General features: G+C 31.6%; 2 protein-coding genes across 2 annotated transcripts in view; one reads left to right on the top strand and one right to left on the bottom strand.

Annotated features, from left to right (window-relative positions):
- LOC126698143 (uncharacterized) overlaps nucleotides 1-18,027 on the bottom strand; it is a 45,719-nt gene extending 27,692 nt beyond the window's left edge. Inside the window, exon 1 of the mRNA XM_050395165.1 lies at nucleotides 17,930-18,027. The gene's annotated coding sequence lies outside the window, so the exon portion shown is untranslated. The remainder of the gene's footprint in view (nucleotides 1-17,929) is intronic.
- LOC126698142 (ethylene-responsive transcription factor ERF021-like) lies at nucleotides 9,203-10,413 on the top strand. Its single transcript, XM_050395164.1, has one exon. It carries the CDS (start codon nucleotides 9,269-9,271, stop codon nucleotides 9,815-9,817), a length of 549 nt encoding a protein of 182 aa, XP_050251121.1. The 5' UTR covers nucleotides 9,203-9,268; the 3' UTR covers nucleotides 9,818-10,413.
- Nucleotides 18,028-18,563: the final 536 nt, after the last annotated feature.

The raw sequence follows: 18,563 nt of genomic DNA, 5'->3' as shown, positions 1-18,563 counted from the left end.
CTAGTTTTATCATTAGTATCTTTGATACTTATTAAAGAAAAGATTGTCGGTGAACACACAGATTTTTTCTGTGTTCAGTGAATGATGACTGGATAAACTGACTTGTAAACCATGTGATTTAGAAAAACTAAAGTCTTGTAATAGTATTACTTGATAGGAGTGTTAGGTAGTTGTGTGTCGGCCCACATTAAGTGCACTTGAACAGAGGTGTTGCTCTATTCCTTTGATAATCATAAGCTTCAAGGCAACAATTAATGCTCAACCATGTCCTACTTTTATTTATATATGTATTCTATTCAATTGATTTAGTGGATTAGTACTTTGTTAATAAAGATATTTGAGGCAAGAAATGCCTGATCAAGTAAGTGGAGTAGGTCAGATGATAATATGTCCCTCACATATTTGGATAAATATGCTATTGGGCTAAGGAAATATGTAAAATAATTTGTCATTTTTTATAAACACATGATGGGTAAGCAAATATTTGGTATTTTGAATCTTAGAAAGTGGAATAAAAGGTTTGGAAATTTGTATTCTGTTGTGTAAAACTTTTTATTTTTCCTCATTTTCTCCTACCTTTATTTTGGGAACACAGTGTGATAAGAATTAATAAAAAATTGACCTCTCTCTCTTTTCTAATGATGGTGATTGTGATTATTTTGTTTATTTTTCGAAGTACGTATAAGAGCATCCACAGCAGTAGAGCTAAAAATTTAGCTTTTTAACTCCACTAAAAGTTACTTTATTTATTTTACTTACATACATACTGCAGCGGTGAATCTATTTTAATTTTCAATACAATAAAATAATACAAACATCACAATAAAATAATATAACCACTACAATAAAATAATATAACCACTACAATAAAATAATATATTCCACTACCCAAAAAAACATCCACAGCACCAACCACACACTCTACCATCAGCCACAGCCACAACTACAGCGACAACCACCACCACCACCACTACCACCACCAGTCCATAGCAAAAAAAAAAAAAAACCCATAGCACCACAAAACATGGCACAACCACCGCCAACACAGCAGTACAAAACAAACCCACAGCACACCACAAAATAAACCCACAACCACAAATCACAAATCGGACCCACAAATCACAAATCGAACCCACGCCGATACGACCCACCACCACCACCATCTTCACCGTGACCCCTAAAATACAGCAACCCAAACGCCGAAACCCACCAAACCCCAATCCAACTACCCAAATGTCGAAACCACACACCGATCTCAACCCCGATACCAACGCACACCGGAGCACAACCACTACCCAGCGACAGAGTGGAGGTGAGGGAAGCCACTTCGATCCACAAGGCTAGAGGCGATCAGTGGAGTGGGTCTGAGGCGGATGGCAGCGTGGGTCTGAGGCAATCGGTGTTGGGCAGGGGCTTAGGTCTGCGGCGAGTGGAGGAAGGAGGAGAAAGAAAAAAAAAATAGTGAAGGAGGAGAGGAGCAAAGGGTAGAAATGGGGAAGGAGGAGAAAGAAAAAAAAATTCTAATCATAGTGTGAACACAAAATAAAATTATATATATATATATATATTTTATACCTTTGAGCTACAGTGCACATCTATCTTTAGATATGCACTATAGTTGAGAAGCAAAAAATTTTGCTTATAGCTCCACTGTTGTGCTCTTCTTTTGTGATCAGTGGTGCTAAAAAATAGCAATATAGTCATTTAGCACCACTACTGTGAGTGCTCTAATTTCTTAAAACTTTACGTATTGTATTTTTGCACAATTTATTTTGGTAAAGTTACAATTTAAACCTTGTATAGTTTAGGAGTGTTATAGATTAAGTTCTATGGTTTCAAAAGTAATAAATTAATCCCTAATATTTCAAGATAACAACTTGAACAATATAATTTCAAAAGTAACTGGTTGAATTAACCATATAATTAAACCCTAAAGTACTAAATATCAGATTCAAAATGTAATCTACTCATTTGGTTTTTAAGCAAAACAAATTAATGAAAATAAGTTTATTCAATTAAACTAGTGACCAATTTGGTCCATTTATTTTATAAACTCACTTTATTTAGTAATTAGTTTTTTTATATTTTTGATAATTTGATATTTATAATGGGGGAGAGGAGGAGTTTTAAACTTTGAATGTCTCTCTTGAAAATATAAGAAGGTGTAAACCAATTGAATTATAAGATTTTTGGCTATTTAGTAATTATTTAATTGAAAGAAGTGGATAAAAAGTCTTATAATCATGACTCTCAAACTCACATAAAAAGGAGTACTTCAAATGGAAAAGTTGATAATAGTATATGGAATCTTGTATAGAAATGGTATGGACACAAAAAGAAGTATACGTTAACAAGTTTTATTTCATCTTATACGCAATTTAATTATTGCTCCAATTTTCTATCTGTATGAAAGCTCAAAAAGACTGCAGAAATTGTGTTAAACATCACCCCCTCCAAAAAAAAAAAAAAAATAATAAAAAATAACAAATGAAAAACACATGTCTCATAATGAAAATTTCTCCCGACAAAATTTTTTTTTTTTCTTGACCAAAGAAAACAATTTGAACTTTGAAGACACCATGGATGATGAATAGGTCAAACATTGTGCAACGCGGAGATAGTGTGTCTCTATGTATAAGGTTTGGCATTTCAAATCAATACAAGTTTTGACAAAAAACATTGATGGTGATATTGATTGTAAGCACTAGTTGTTATATTACTTTTTTCTTGAATATGGTTGAACCTTAGCTTATAGACTAGTTTCATTTTTTTTTTAATTATAGTGACATATAGTTGAAGCTTAGCATGATCCAGCTGTTTCCAAACTCACTTAGCAGCCAAAAAGTTCTTCTAGCTTGAAAGACCCACTCTAACCAAAAATATCATGCGTGTGCTTGTTAGAAATAAAAGTCTCAATAAAATTTGGGACACAATGATTGATAATTCACAACAATTTTACAATATTTTCACATTTGTATACTATCTTATTTGTGAGCCTACTTCAATAAGAAAAAGTCTATGGACACCTTCTGTGCCAAACTTTTTTCATATTTCAAACATATGCAGCTGTAAATTATAGAGAAAAAAAATTATAAGTTTATATAAAAGTGATATTTCGAAATATAGTCACACATATTATCAAATAATGGCAAAAGTTTTGGCAAACTATAGGAGTCTTAAAATAACTTAATCAATATCAAGGTGACAAGTTATTAGTACGTACGTAAAAAGTGATATTAGTAACGAGTTTAACTAAAAATCAGTAAAAACTAACCAACACAAACGTTAAAAAATTATTGTGTTCGTAACATCACGCATAATTTTTTTTAATGAACATGTATGAGGTAATTGACTAATTTAAGAATATTCTCAAATTATTGAAAATTTGTGTTATGCTCCTAGTTGGATTATCTCGTTTTGAGCATTCCACTTTATATTTCATCCATCACAATTTGTAGTTTTTAATTTTTTTTAATAAAATAATCAAAGTTTATAATTTCAAAGGAAAAAAAATTCTTACGCGTGGTGCAGTGTAATTTGTGAAGCAACAAGTGGAATATTACGAATAAGACAAGATTTTTATTCGGTTGTTGGGTGATATATGCTCCTGAGTTGGTGCCCTCAAAAGTGTAGATATTGACGAGAATGAAGGGTTTTATTTGTGTCCAAGCCAATAACAACAAAGAGTTGCTTAAACCTATTAGCCAATAACATCTTCAACCATGGTGTATGCTTAATTGTTACCCACTCAAAAATGGAAGCTAACTACATAATGGGTTTTTGTGACTTCAGGTGTTTTATGAACCAATGCAATGAAGATCGAATTTTCTAGTATAGTTTATTCAGAAAAGGTATAATTGTAATGTCAATTCAAGATCATTCCTACAATTATTTGATATATTTATATGATATTAATCTTGAACTTTAGTGATGTTTTTATTTTCAAATAAAGGAGGGTTATAGTTCTATTTTTCTCATAATTGTGGGATTTGTGAGATTGAGAATGATTCGATGATTTTGCAAAAGAAAAAAATAAGGAGTATTTTATAATCTATATATGTGAAGTAGATGGCTACTATTCTAATACAATAAAGATTGAATAATAACTTCCTTCTTTTGGTGTTTCTACAAAAATTTTGAAAGGTACTAAAAACAAATCAAATCCTATAATTTTAAAAGCAACAAATTAAATGTAGAAAAATTATTACGAGCAAAAATTATGTATAATTTCTTAGTTATTGTACTTGGGTTTTCCAATTAAATTTAATTGCTTAATTTTGAACAACAATTAAATTCAACAATATGATTCATTGGTCAATGCAATCACATGATTGAATTTGATCAAGGACCTAATATACAAACACCCAAGGAAATGCACATAAATTTTACCCTTATCTATTTATAAATTAAATTATTATCATGCATACTTTAATAAGCTTCATATGGGGTTTATTCAAGTGACAACTTTATGGTAATGATATCTTTTATGATATCTCATATCCGTGGTTCAAGTTCAAACCGCAACTTGCCCCCCTCCACTATCTATCATTCTACCGACAAAAACAAATAAGCTTTAGAAACTATCATATGCATCATTTCTAATTTGTCAAGGGAACATTTCGATATTTCAAGAGGAGAATTGCATCTCCAATCTTTTGTTATTTAGCAAGGAAACAAAATGTTTGTTCTGCAAATCATGTATCGATAAGAAACTGTAGTCCTAATTTGTTTCATTCCTCGGTGGTTCTAGTACTAACATCTTTAAGTACTAGTTACTTGTCATGATTGAGTTTGGTTTATCAACCTTCACTTCAAAAATTTTCCTTCTATGGTAAGTTTTATCAATCATCACCTAATGCAACAAACCAGGGTTTTTTTTTTTTTTTTTTTTTTTTTTTTTTTTTTTTTTTTTTTTAAGATTTTAAAAGCTAAAAATTAGTTTTCAAAATGTGCTACCAAGCAGCCTAATGTAATTTCTAGAAGGTTAGTTATTTATGTAAAAAGTGATATTTGTAAAAAAAAAAATCATGTGTTATATAATCTACTATTTCTCTTTTACTAAATATGAACAAAAAGAAAGCTTTCGGGGAATGAGATATCTTAGTTGCTATCAATTGTTTTTTCATAGTGGGATTTTAAAACTTTTGACTTGAGAGATCCTTTGCTAGAAAGGAATGGTTATGTTTTTTAGTTTTGCTTTTGTTTTATGCATTTTTAGGTTATGAAAAGAAATGTTTTTCTTCAATCACCACGGGCTGGGGTAGGGCCTTGTCCTTTTGGATTGTTTTGAAGGGTTTGGTTAAATGGTCCATGTGTAAGCGTTAGAAACCAATCAAATGCGATAAGAAGTGGTACATACTGTTTAAGATTTTGGAGGTGTTGTATGGCATAAAATGAATCTCAAATCAAGTATATTCTGGAATGATTTGGGTTATATAAATAATTCTTTAAAAATTTAGTTATGATTAAAATTTTTGAGATATAGGGAAAATGTGATTATTATTATTATTTTTTATATTGCGACAAATGTAGACAAAATTTCAAAAATGAAAATGATGATATACTAGAAGTCTCATTTTGGCATTGGTTATAACTTATAATACTACAACAACAACAACAACAATAATAACAATTTGATATATTTTAACAATTTGATATATTTTTACTATTCTTTGGATATTATGTAATATATTTTTGTTATTGTAATGGTAATTAATTGCATCACTTGTGTACGATTTGTAAGTTTGTTGATTTTACACTTTTTTCCGAAGATTAAAATTTTAGTTTTGTTATTTTTATTCAATATTTGTTAAAGTTATCACAATATATTATCAAATTTATCATATGACCTTCAACTGTTGTTGTTTAGTAAGGCATTGTGTGAATGAGCAAATCATATTTATGTATTTAATTAGTTATATACTATATAATTGAAATATTGATTTTTATTTTGAAGAAATTATAAAAAAAATTTGTCCAATATTAGGAATAGCGTTAAAGGGGATTCCTAATGAAAATTAACATTCTTTAATAAATTAAATAATTTACTTATTTAATTAGTTTTTTTTTTTTTTTTGAGAAGAAACTTATTTAATTAGTTAATATTTAGTTTGGCCTCCTAAAGTGAAATTCTAAATCTGCCAATGGAACTAAGGATCAAATTAAATAAATCTACCCATCAAATTGAACAAATTCTAGAGCTCGTGAATTCCGTTAAAATGAAGTTGAACGTGAATTTAATAATTTTCAAGAGTCTTTTGGGTAAGTGGTATTTTGTAATTCTCATGTAAAGGACTAAAGGAGAATTTGAGGTTTTATTAAATCTCTCTCCCCGTTTGCTGTAAAGGAAAAAAAGAAACCAATAATCTCTCTTTTTTTTGGGTAGAAAAAAAAATTCTATAGTATTGGCTTAAGTTATTCTTATTATTCTTATTTTAAGCATATGCTGTAGAGAATCAAGAGGTATTACTTGCTAGGCTAATACATTTCAGTACACTAACTTGCATGTGAAATACAAGGGAATTTATATAATATCTTTATGCACACCTTTAAAGTGAAAAGTTGTTGTGGGATTAGGTGTGATGATTGAATAATTAGCGGAAGCATGAATCTAATTATGTAAGATTTATATATTAGAAAATACTTGATCTTGAGCTAGCTATAAACTACCATAAAATTAATATACTCAATCTATAAGTACATAAGTCTACAATTAATTTAGACCACCATAGTTATAATATATCCAACAAAAGAAATTTCAAGAATTGATGTTTGAAAATCAAGATCAATATTAAAGTAGATCACTTTATATGTGATGTTCTCAAAGGGAATATCTCTAATTACCCTTCTCCCAACACTTAAGAGCATTGGTCTTCACTTTGTGGTTGTAGCCTTGTAGGTCATGTGAATTAGGTCCGTTTGATTTTGCAATGTTTTGGAAAGAAAAAGTTATGCCAAACACTTTTTCTTTTTTAGAAAACAGCTTTTTGAGTTCTTTAAAAAAAAAAAAAAATTAAATCACTTTCTGAATTTTGACAAACCCAAAAAATCACTTTTTCAAATAAAAAAAATATTTTACTACCTCAATAATCTCTACCATACCATACGAGTACACTGTCCTTGATCTATTTTAAAGGACTGTTATTGTAAAAGCTAGAATTGTTGTTGACAAAAAATAAAAATTCAAACCCATAAATCATTACCCTCTTTTTTCACAGTTTAGGAACTTTCAAGCACAATTGACTTTGTGAGTTCCGAGGCAATAATATGAGACCTCTTGTGGGGACAATTTTTTAGCTTTGGCGATATCAGCTGGATCCCATGATTCCGATCCCATGCACAATCGTGTGTGAGGATAATATTTCATATAAATTTATATACCCGATATATAAAATACATTTTTCTTTACTCACACTTGTACCTTATTGGATTAGTTGTATGGTCCATTAATGTTACTCCACACAAAATAATCATATTAGCAAAGCCAATTTCTTTTTTCAAGGGGTACCAAAATTATATATAGTGATACGGAGTATAAAAATTTGAGTTAAGATTTAAGTACTTATCTAAATAATAATCTATCTTGAGAATTCATGCTTTAGTGCTCCACTAACAACACATCAAAAATTACAAGTTCATTAATTCTACGTATTCATACAAATGTGAACTAATATACTAATTTAATATATGTAGCTCGCCAAGTAGTGATCTACCATTAACTTACACAAGATATCAATACTAATACACTTACATAAAATATAAATACCAATATTATAATATTTCAATTACAAGTTTTTAAGAAACCCAATTTCACACTTGGTGATATCTATAATAAAACAATAAATTGTAAAAAGGGAGTTGTGTAAGATATATGAATATGATATTATTAGCTGTAGCACATTAGTTAAGTAGTTCTATATCTATAATGACATAAATAAATAACTATTACTTTTGAAAGAGATTAAAGTAGATGAGTTAAAAAGAAAATTAGCTATACAATATCAATATAAAATATAGGATATTATTAAATATTCAAGGGGCAAAAACATATTGAGATATTTTAATTTAAAAATGATATGAAGGAAGAATTACACCATAAATGCTATAAATTGTATTAAATACTACTTCAACAACATAATTATTAAATATTGAATTACTCTTTTACGATTAGATATGTTCTCATCATGTATAAAATTTTTAAAATTTCTAACATATTAGCTTCATTTTGTCCCTTAGACAAATATATTATAACCAACTCTTTAACAATCTTGGTTATGTAATATATTATAAGTCTGTTTAAAAAACTCTATACACTACTTCCTTATTTGTGTATTCTAATAAGTATTATTGTTTTTTAAAAAAAATAAAAAATAGAGATGGTTATCCTATATTGGTTGTGTGTGTTAGAATTTCAGTTCTTATAACTTCATATTTGTGTGTTTTAATAAATATTACTGTTTCCTTCAAAAAAAACATTTTTTAACAATCCATTAATTATTATAGAACGTTATCTAGGACTTTATTCAATTTGTACTTTTGTGATTCCTTGTCCAACTCCTTTTTTATTTGTCATTTATCAGATCCTGTATATAATTTATTCAATTCTTTTTTATTTTGTTTTTATTTTATTTTTTGTCATTCAGGAGATTCTGTTCATGATCTCATAAATCTCTTATGATAACGTCATTTTCATATTATACGTGCTTTGATTTTATGCCCAAGAAAAATGGACCTTTTCTAAAAGAAAACTGTACAACAATCTTTATCTCTAGCCTGATCTAAGATTCAGCTCCAAATGTGGGATTAGTGGGTCCAAACTTTTTAATGCCACCTGCAGAGAAACCGCGTTCTAAATAGGAAACACTATGTCCCTCAATTTTTATCTTATTGGTCCTGCTACAAATTCCATACAACTTTAATTCTTCAATCACCAAATAAATATTCAAAATGAATTAACTCGGCATGCTATGACTGGTCCTTCAGAGAAATTTTTGGTTCCTTCAAATACTTTTATCTTTTTTTATTATTTTGTTTTCTTTTTTGGGTTTAAGCAAATTAACATGAAGAAAGTTGTGACCATGCACATATTCACTTCATTTTCAATGGTGCAACTACGTGGAAGCTCACCTCAATCCATGTTAATTCACCACGTTTCAGTCAAATCGCATAATTCCACATCTATAAATACTTATAACTGGATTACACTATCATTCACCAGTGCATTTACTTGAACTAAACAATAATATAGCTTTCTAGCAAACTTGAGTGCATGGAAGAAGAGCCAAATAGTAGCGGTAACACAAGCAGTACTAGCCATGGTGCTGCGTCGTCTAGCTACAGAGGAGTCCGGAAGAGAAAATGGGGCAAGTGGGTGTCTGAGATTCGTGAGCCAGGCAAGAAAACAAGAATTTGGTTGGGGAGCTTTGAGACACCTGAAATGGCTGCTGCTGCTTATGATGTTGCTGCGTTACACTTTAGGGGACATGAGGCACGTCTCAACTTTCCTGAATTGGTTCACAGCCTCCCTCGCCCTGCTAGCTCTAATTCTGAACACATACGCATGGCGGCTCATGAAGCGGCCTTAAGGCTTCGAGGCTCTCAAGGAGTGGCTGAGGTTGGAGGAGGGTCTAGCTCGAACATGGCACCGGTCACGGTGAGGCTCTCTCCTAGCCAGATTGAGGCCATTAATGAGTTCCCTCTTGACTCACCCAGCAAGATGTGGATGCAAATGTCAATGGAAGAGTCTATGACGTTCTCCAATGACATTGAAGAAAATGAATGGGAAGATATGCAAAATGATTCTCTTTGGGACCCTTAGGTAACTTTCAAATTATATAACAATATTTTTTAGTACATAGGATAACATAACCCTCTATATTAAATTGTTATATGCATTAATTTGATTTCCTATAGTTTTTCTATAGCCTCTATGACTAGGAGGGTTATAATTTGACTTACAAAAGGTCATAAAAGTATAGTAAGAGAAGATTGTAATTAAAAAGGAACATGCTGGGCTTGCTTATTATTTAGTTCAAGCACTAAAACTTGAATCTGGGAAATAGAGAGGGCTTCTAGGCTTCTAAGGCATTGGATTTTGTAGCAGAGTATACAAGGATTCACTGTTTCATGGAATAGTACCTGAAGGCCATTGTGTTTTTGAGGGAAAGCCACCTGTATTCTCAGAATGGGTTTTGGCGGGTCCCAATTGACATCAAAGGAGTTGATTATTTCGGTATTTTAGGAAGTATTTTAGTGGATGAAATTAGTATACAGTGATTGGGCCATATTGGCTACTTTTTTTTTTTTGTTATTGGCTACTTGTTTGGAAGGGTGTGGTGTGATTTATATTTTATTATTAATGGTTTGATGTAATAGAGTTGGATTGTTATTTAAATGAATAAGTTCCTTATTTGATTTGTTATCCACTTCTTTTACATTATTCTATGTATATATTTCATTTTGGAGGTACTATTAATCTTCCATCTTCAAGGAAATGATTTTTCTATTCTTGTACCACCCACGTGGCAAGACTTAAATCCACGCTGCATAAGATAATTTTTAACCAATTTACCTTTCTCAATGTGATGTGGCATTATACAAAGTGCTGTAAAAGGCTTTCTTTTTCTAGCTAGTTTGAGTTTCTACGGAAAACATAGTTACAATGGGCAATCCTCATTCAATTTAAATCCTTTGAAATAGATAGAGAAAAGTGCCAATGTCTTGTTGATCAAAGATGAGTTCGTATGGGAGAACTTATTATGGACTGTAATCAATAGAAAGAGTAATGAGGTATTGACTTATGCCTCTGGTAACAATATAAGATTGTTTTGGTTTGAATGAGGGCGTAAATTTACATAACTTTAGCTGTTATAGTGCATGATATCAAACCCGACCAACTCTAGATTTTGTTCAGGTTTTCCAGGAGAGTCACAATATCGTATGGAAATCATTTTAGACCAATTCTGACTCATTTTGGACAATACCATGTTAATGATGACAATAAGAACGAATCTTTTTGCTTTTCGCGAAACATTTGGATAAAAAGAATGGATTTGAAATTGAAGCATGAACAATGTTGGTAAAGATGGATTTTCTGACGTACCCTTTTTCTGATCATTGTGATGCATGCATGAAGGACTTTAGAGGTAGGATTTAGGGTGTGTTAGCATATTTTTGTGTCTAAATAAGTGCTAACACCGTTATATTCAAAATAGCTGAGTTAGGCATTGAGAGTCAAGAAATAAAGTTTCATAAGATTGTTGGAGAACCTTCATTCTCTCCCTTGAGCGAACTCAAAAAAAGAGTTTGCTTAACCCTTAGTCGACTAAAATTAGGGTAAACAATAAACCAATCTTGCTAAATTGACATTTTAACTTAGCTTTCACTAATATAATTTGTAACTAAACCCTCTCTTCGCCCGGAATTAGAGAGTCGGTGTTGAATTACTTTGTGAAGCTTTACAGTATAGACTTTGAAGGCTCATTCATATACATTCTATACTTGCACTCTACAAATAAACTTAGGCACGATATTGTTGATGTCCTCTCCGCATGAATACCTCTAAGGCAAAATAGTATGTTATTAAAAATCGATCTTATATTCAATTGGAATGGAGCTTCATTTGTCATAGTTTATCCTTTTTTGGTTTTCCTTTGCCTCGGATAAAGCTTATCGTGCCTCGTGTGTCATCCTCAAGTCTTGGTATTTTAGTGAACGGTAAAAGATGGAATTCCTTCTAATTTTCTCGAGGAATCTGACAAGGCAGCCCACTCTTCCCAGATATATTCATCATTTGCATGGAGTACTTGGTTTGGTTAATCTAGAGGTGAGTAGCCAATAAGAATTGGGTGGGCATAAGATCTTTTAGGGGGTCCAATTTTTACTCACCTCTTCTTTACAAATGACCTTGTCCTATTTACAGAAGCCATGGTGAAGAATTCTCAAGAAACTAAAAGGGTTCTAAATGAATTTTGTAAAATCATGGGGGGAAAAAATCAGCAAATTTAAATTTTATTTCTCCTCAAGATTGATTAAAAAAAAAAAATTCCTTGCTAGTCTTGAGTTTTGAAAATAGATAAAATTTACATACACCTTATCTCATATACAACTGCACACCTATTTTTTGCACTAAAATCGTGACTTAACCCAACTTAATTTGAAAATTTCTTGGTATTCCTATTGTTAATGATAGCATAAATAGGAATGCCTATGATTTTGTGTTAAAAAAAAAAAATCAGGAATAAACCTTTGAAATTGACAAATTAAAGACATTTTTTTTTTGTGGGGGCATACACTAAGGAAAAAAAAAAAAAAAAAAAAGACCTTAACTAAACTTAGTTGGGTAGGACACAACTACCCAAACCAAAGATATAAGGAGGGTTAGGTGTTAAGCGAGCCCCATACTGCAACAAGGCCCTTCTTGCTAAAAGAAACTAGGCCGTATGAGGAGATTTGGGTATCAACACTCAAGAACAGGAAATGTCTCTTGAATTATCACACCACAAAACGGAAGTCTATCATTTCATTTGGGCTTAGCTTATGTGAAACAAAGGAGATATGTAGTAAGGACTCGGCCCAGATAATAAAAAAATGGCATGTCTATTAACTTACTGAATGACCATTGGACAGGCTTGAGAACCACTAGGTAGGGAGGAAATGGATCTCAGACTTGTAAGTATTTGGGATACACAAGAGAATTGGAATCTTGATAAAAAATTTTAGGTACAAGCACTTAGCCATTACACCAAAAACTATACTTTATGGTAAGGTCGCAACTTTATTCCCTTAAAAGATGGTAGTCTAGCACCAACAGATTGACTGAGATTTGACCCAACCTTACCTCCGCCTCTATAAGATGCTTGACTCGGCCTGTAAAGCCTCCCCCAAAACAATCTATCACTTTGTTTCAATAGATCTTAATAATCATTAGGGCTTTGGCAAAGCCCTCATTTTCCAATCAAGTTGACTCTTTAACTTATGCTCCTTAGAAAAGATTTTTTTAGACAACCTTGAGTCGACCTACCAAATCACTCTTGACGTGGCATTCCCTCATCCTAGACTTCCCTCTTGAAATGGATTTGGAAAATCAACTCCATACCTTAGGTTGACTTACCATGAGAGATTCAGAAATATCATCTTAGATGGCACTTGTTATAATACCCCCAAGACCCTTGGCACATTTTAAAGGATTATCTCTCTATAAGTCAAATTTAGGAACTAATCGGGAATATATTTATTTTCTCTGCCTATGAAAGAATGTGTCAAATTCCTTTATATACTTTAATTCACCAATTTCAATTAATTTGGATTCTTGATGGAGACTTGTTTTCCCCCACAACATTTTGGCAAATCTGCAATGCCCGAAATAAGAATGTCTTCAAGGACCAAGCTTTTAAAACAATGATAATTTTTCATAGAACTAGAACTCTATCCACTGATTCTCTACTTCTCACACTATGAGTAATTTCGTGGTGACCAACTAATAGCAATATGAAGCACCACGTTATTTTTTTTTTCTTCGGATGCCATTTACTACAAGCTTTATATAAAATAAATAAATAAATGAAGTTACTACAAGTTTTACTGTATGATTTTTTTTTTTTTTTTTTTTGAGAGAGAACTATATGAATATTTGAATTGCATTACACATCAATTTTGAGTTCAATTAACGTAATAAGATTGGTAGTACTCCTAGTAATTAAAAATTGACTTTTTTGGATCATGCAGATACACGTGCCGCTCGCCCGCCGGGGGGGGGGGGGGGGGGAGTCTCCTCATACAAAATAATAATCATTGTTGAGTTTTTTTTTGCAAAGCTCATAATAGGTGTAAATGAAAATTTTAAAAACGGTAAATAAATATAGTTTTTTTTTTTTAGTGAACATAAAATTTTCATTAGGTGAGAAAGAAAACAACATGGTATTGTTTATTTTAGTATAAAAAAACTTACCCTGGTTGGTTTTGGAAAGGGTTAAATTAATAGTTTAATACACTTAAAGATTAAATATTTTCATGAGAAGATATTTATAATAGATGAATAATTTTAATATATGATACTACAAATATTTTAGAAAATAAATTATATATTATATTGCATTACAAAATATTACATACATCACATGGGCCCGTAACTATTACTTATCAATGCCTCATCCCAACCTCAAGCCTCATGGTTTGTTTATAAGATCATCTACAATTAAAGAGTACTCCTTTGCAAATCCAGATTATCATTTGGGTTGGCTTTAAATCCCTGGACCCATGGAATCCGAAGACCCTCCCACAAATCAATTCTATTAGTATCACCTACATATCACGCACTTATAATAGCTTTTTCAAAACCTCTCCATATCAATAGTCCTTTCCCTTCAACCACCTTTGCCACTTCTTGCTATATGTCCGTACTTGCCCCTTATCACTTGAAACAAAGGATGTCTGGGTCAAAAGCAATCGCATCCAACTTAGTTTGGCAATTATGGTTTGATTAAATTGTTTGACCTTTCCGAAACCCAGTTCCCCCACTTTTGCTTAGGCTGCCGAATCAAATCCCATGTTTTCCAACCAACAGACCTGCCATATTCATCAAAATTTTCTGACATCAGCTCCCCTTTTTTTCACACTGCAAATTGAAAGAAGCTAGAGTGTAAGTAGAGATAGATTGTGTTACACAACTGCTGTATCATATATTAATTAATTTGATATGAATTCTTATGCTGCAAATGAAACCGTGTATGCAAGCCAGGGGAACTTCAGTTGTTTTACAACTGGCATTCAAAATTCACAGAGCTCTATTTATACTATTTCTTTTCGTAATTAGAAACGATTTGATCAGACTAGTCGAAGTTTTTGTTTGCCAAATTAGTTGAATTTAATTTTAAATTAGATTCATGTTAACTTAATCTAATATTGAAAGGTGTATTGGTACCTTCTCAAATGATATGGCTTTATTTTTTAATGTACTTGAACTGCTGCAGCTCACAATCATTTTAGAAGTGTACATACCATTCAATCAACGCAATGCTGACTGCTCACATATAGAAGTCCCTTCTGTCACAACTCCTAAATATGTGCTTCATTACAAGTCAAGATTTGAATCATTATTCACATTCCATAATATGCTCCAAGATTGACATTAGCTTCTATATGTTGTCAGCAGATTCCTTTAGCAACGTCAGCTTCTACATTGGCATGATGTGCTGATTTAATTTGAAGAAAGATATTAACAATATAGTGGTTTGGCCATAACTATCAACTAGACAAATCCCTGAAAAAAATCATAGAAGATTACATTAACTATCAACTTGTTCGAAGCTTCCAACAGTGTTTGTTGACTTTTTAATTGCAAGGATATATTCTAGAATGAAGACTGCATTAATACTTAGCTAATTGTACAGCGTGATTGATAAAAAGCAATAGCTTCTAAACGTCTATAAAATTCACAACTCTTGCTTTCATAGACATTAAATCAAAAACACTACACAAGAGAATTGTGCAAAGTTAACTGAAAGTATAACTTGTATACCATCCAATAACAGTAGGCTCAATTGAACGTCATCCACCTATAGAAATCATTATAATTGGTACAGACTAAAACCCCCTTAAAAAAGAAAGGAAAAGACCATATTCTATAGTCATTATGAAACAAGATACAAGGATATGTCACTTGAATACATTTCCAAATCATTATAACCGAAACCATTTACAAATTCAAGACAACATACAAGGATTTTCAACTAAAAAAAACAGTCATATTGACAGAAATGCTTATGCACATCCAGTAGCAATAGCCTCAACTGAAATTCAAGCTAAGAAAATCTTCACTATTTAGTAGCCAATCAAAGTATAAGTAAGACATGAGCGTCATCTTCTAGAGACCTAAATTGTTATCACCTACGTATATGTGAAAACTTGAGTTAGTATGGTACTATAATTAATAATAATACTAATAATATTTATGGCAAATTACAATTTACCCACTTATGATTTGACCGAAATTTAAATTGCTTACTTGTGATTTGAAATTTGACATTTTACTCACTTAAGATTAGCTTAGTTAGAGTTTCATAACCCGCTTCTATTAAAAATATAGCTAAATATGTAATTTCACTTCAATTTTATGTCTCTATCCTCAAAAAACACAAATATATATATATATATATATATATATATATATATATATATATATATATATATATATATATATATATTTATATATATATAAATACAAGATCAAATAAGATAAAAAAGAATCCAACGAAACACTTGCATCATAGAATTTCAAATCACAAGTAGGCAATTTAATTTTGGTCAAACTTTAGGTCGGTAAAGTGTCAAATTTCAAACCACATGTAGGCAACTTAAATTTCGGTTAAAGTAAATTGTAATTTAACCTAATATTTAACTCGTGAATAATCAGTATAATTGGAGTTCCTCCTTACCCTTTTTGGAAGGCATAGCACTAATGATTATATGAAGTATAGACATGGTAGAGAAGGAAGTACTATAGTAACTATACAGTCTCTAGTTTTCACGTTTCAAAAATTTATGATGAAACTTTCTCTTGCTTTTGCCAGCACTACACAAGGTGAATATGAAAATTAGCATAATACTTGAACACTTACAAATGGGATGCCATAATAGGACTGAACCATCTACCTTATAAAAATTCATAAAATTTATAATGTTCATCCTCATCATCACCACCAACTGCATATATGTGTAAACCTGAGTTAGTATGATAATAATAATAATAATTCACTTATTACTAATGAGTGTAATTGGAGTTTGCTTCCTTCAGGTTTTGTTAGGCATGACACCAATGATTACAAAGAATATACATGGTAAGGAAGGAAATACCATACAGTCTCTAGCTTTTACATTTCAAAAATTTATCAGGAAAAGTTGTATTGCATTTGCCAGCACAAATTGATAATGTAAAATAGCATAATATCTGATAGTTACAAATAGGATGCCAAATTAGGATTGAAAGATCTACATTAACAAAATCCATAGAGAAATGTGATGGGTGAAGCTTGAGAATGTATTTCCTATCTAGATCATATTCTTGTAAGTGATGATGATATAGAGGCTTAGACAATTGGCAATAAACTCGTGTGGCAAAATTTAAGTTTAATTTTCAGGAACTCAGAAAGTACAGGGTGATTGGAATTGCTTGCACATGGTGAGCAAAAGGAAAAAAAAAAAAAAAAAAATGACGAGACTTACTTGCCAATGACAAAACCAGATGTATAGTTAGACAGAAAATAAGATAGAAAAGGATTGGACATTAATGCGAAGGATGGTTGAGATGGTCATTACCAGTTAATTTATAGATGGGTACTTTCCCAAAGCTCGCAATTAAACGTTGTGCATTTGTTTGGTTGAACTCATCCACATCTTGCTTGTATACAAAACTGACCCCAAATTCCGTTCCCTTCTCGTACAGCTTACTGCCCTCAAATGTAACCTTAATCTGACTGCATTCACCATTCCCAACAGTAGCAAACCACTCATCATGAGACAAACAGAATAGGTAATTATTGAAGTGCAATTCAGCATTGACCGTAACATTTCTCTGGGTAGTAAGAAGTTCAAAGGCACAATGATTTTGAGGCATTTTACCAACAGCTACCTTACGAGTTCTAATACCATATTTTGACCATGTATCTAGTGATGTCCAGAGAGCTAATCCTATCCATTTACTATTATACCAATTTGAAGGCAGCCCTATGCTTATTGAATTCTCCATTATTTCAGGTAAACATGACGGCATAATTATTTGAAACTCAGTTATAGATCCATCCTCTTTCCTTTGGAAGAAGTTCCATAAATGGTTTTACGACAAAGGAGTCCCTGTACCTATACCCAAAACACAACTATTATTAACTGTCATTATTTAACAATTCGAGAGAGAGAGAGAGAGAGAAGATATTACCTGTAGGAAATGGAACAATATTGTAAATTCCTTTTGACTGTGCCTCTCATCATACGGAAGCCATTGGGAGAGAGATTGTGACCAGATACTCAGCTTCTTCTTTCTTCTTTTTTTTTTTTTCCTTCTCTTTCTTTTTTCCTTTGATGGAGCTCTATAATTTCCTCTTTTTCACTGAATAGTGAATACAACTGCTATGTGTTTCTCTTTCTTTCTTTCTTTAGACTTTTGTTTTTTTACTCCTTTTGAATTCCTAAGTCCCTCACGTGCTAACATTGGAAATGAAAAAAGGTTTTAATTTTTTAATAAAAGAAAAAAAAATTCAGCCATTAGATTTAGATCATTTTTTCAGCTGCCCAACATGATGTGATATGCATTGATAGGCGCACTAAATCTTTTAAGTATGGGTTCGGTTAATGTGTGTCCACATTAAACTTTCTATGTTTAGAAACATTTTCTCGAAAATTGAAAAAGTTGTCATTACTTTTTCAACAGAGTCCAAGTGCTGTGCTAGTTAGTGTGCTGTCGAAGAAGAATGAAGACTTCAAGTGTATCATCACATCAATTCACAACTAATGTCTAATGGGCTATTTATGTTGGACCTAAAGAACCTAACAATTACAACAACTTCGGTTTT

The sequence above is a fragment of the Quercus robur genome, chromosome 9 (assembly GCF_932294415.1).
Source record: "Quercus robur chromosome 9, dhQueRobu3.1, whole genome shotgun sequence".
NCBI lineage: Eukaryota > Viridiplantae > Streptophyta > Magnoliopsida > Fagales > Fagaceae > Quercus > Quercus robur.
This window is presented reverse-complemented; position numbering and strand designations above follow the sequence as displayed.

Coding starts and splice junctions, on each gene's coding strand:
- LOC126698142 (XM_050395164.1), top strand. CDS start 9,269: ATGGAAGAAGAGCCAAATAGTAGCGGTAACACAAGCAGTACTAGCCAT.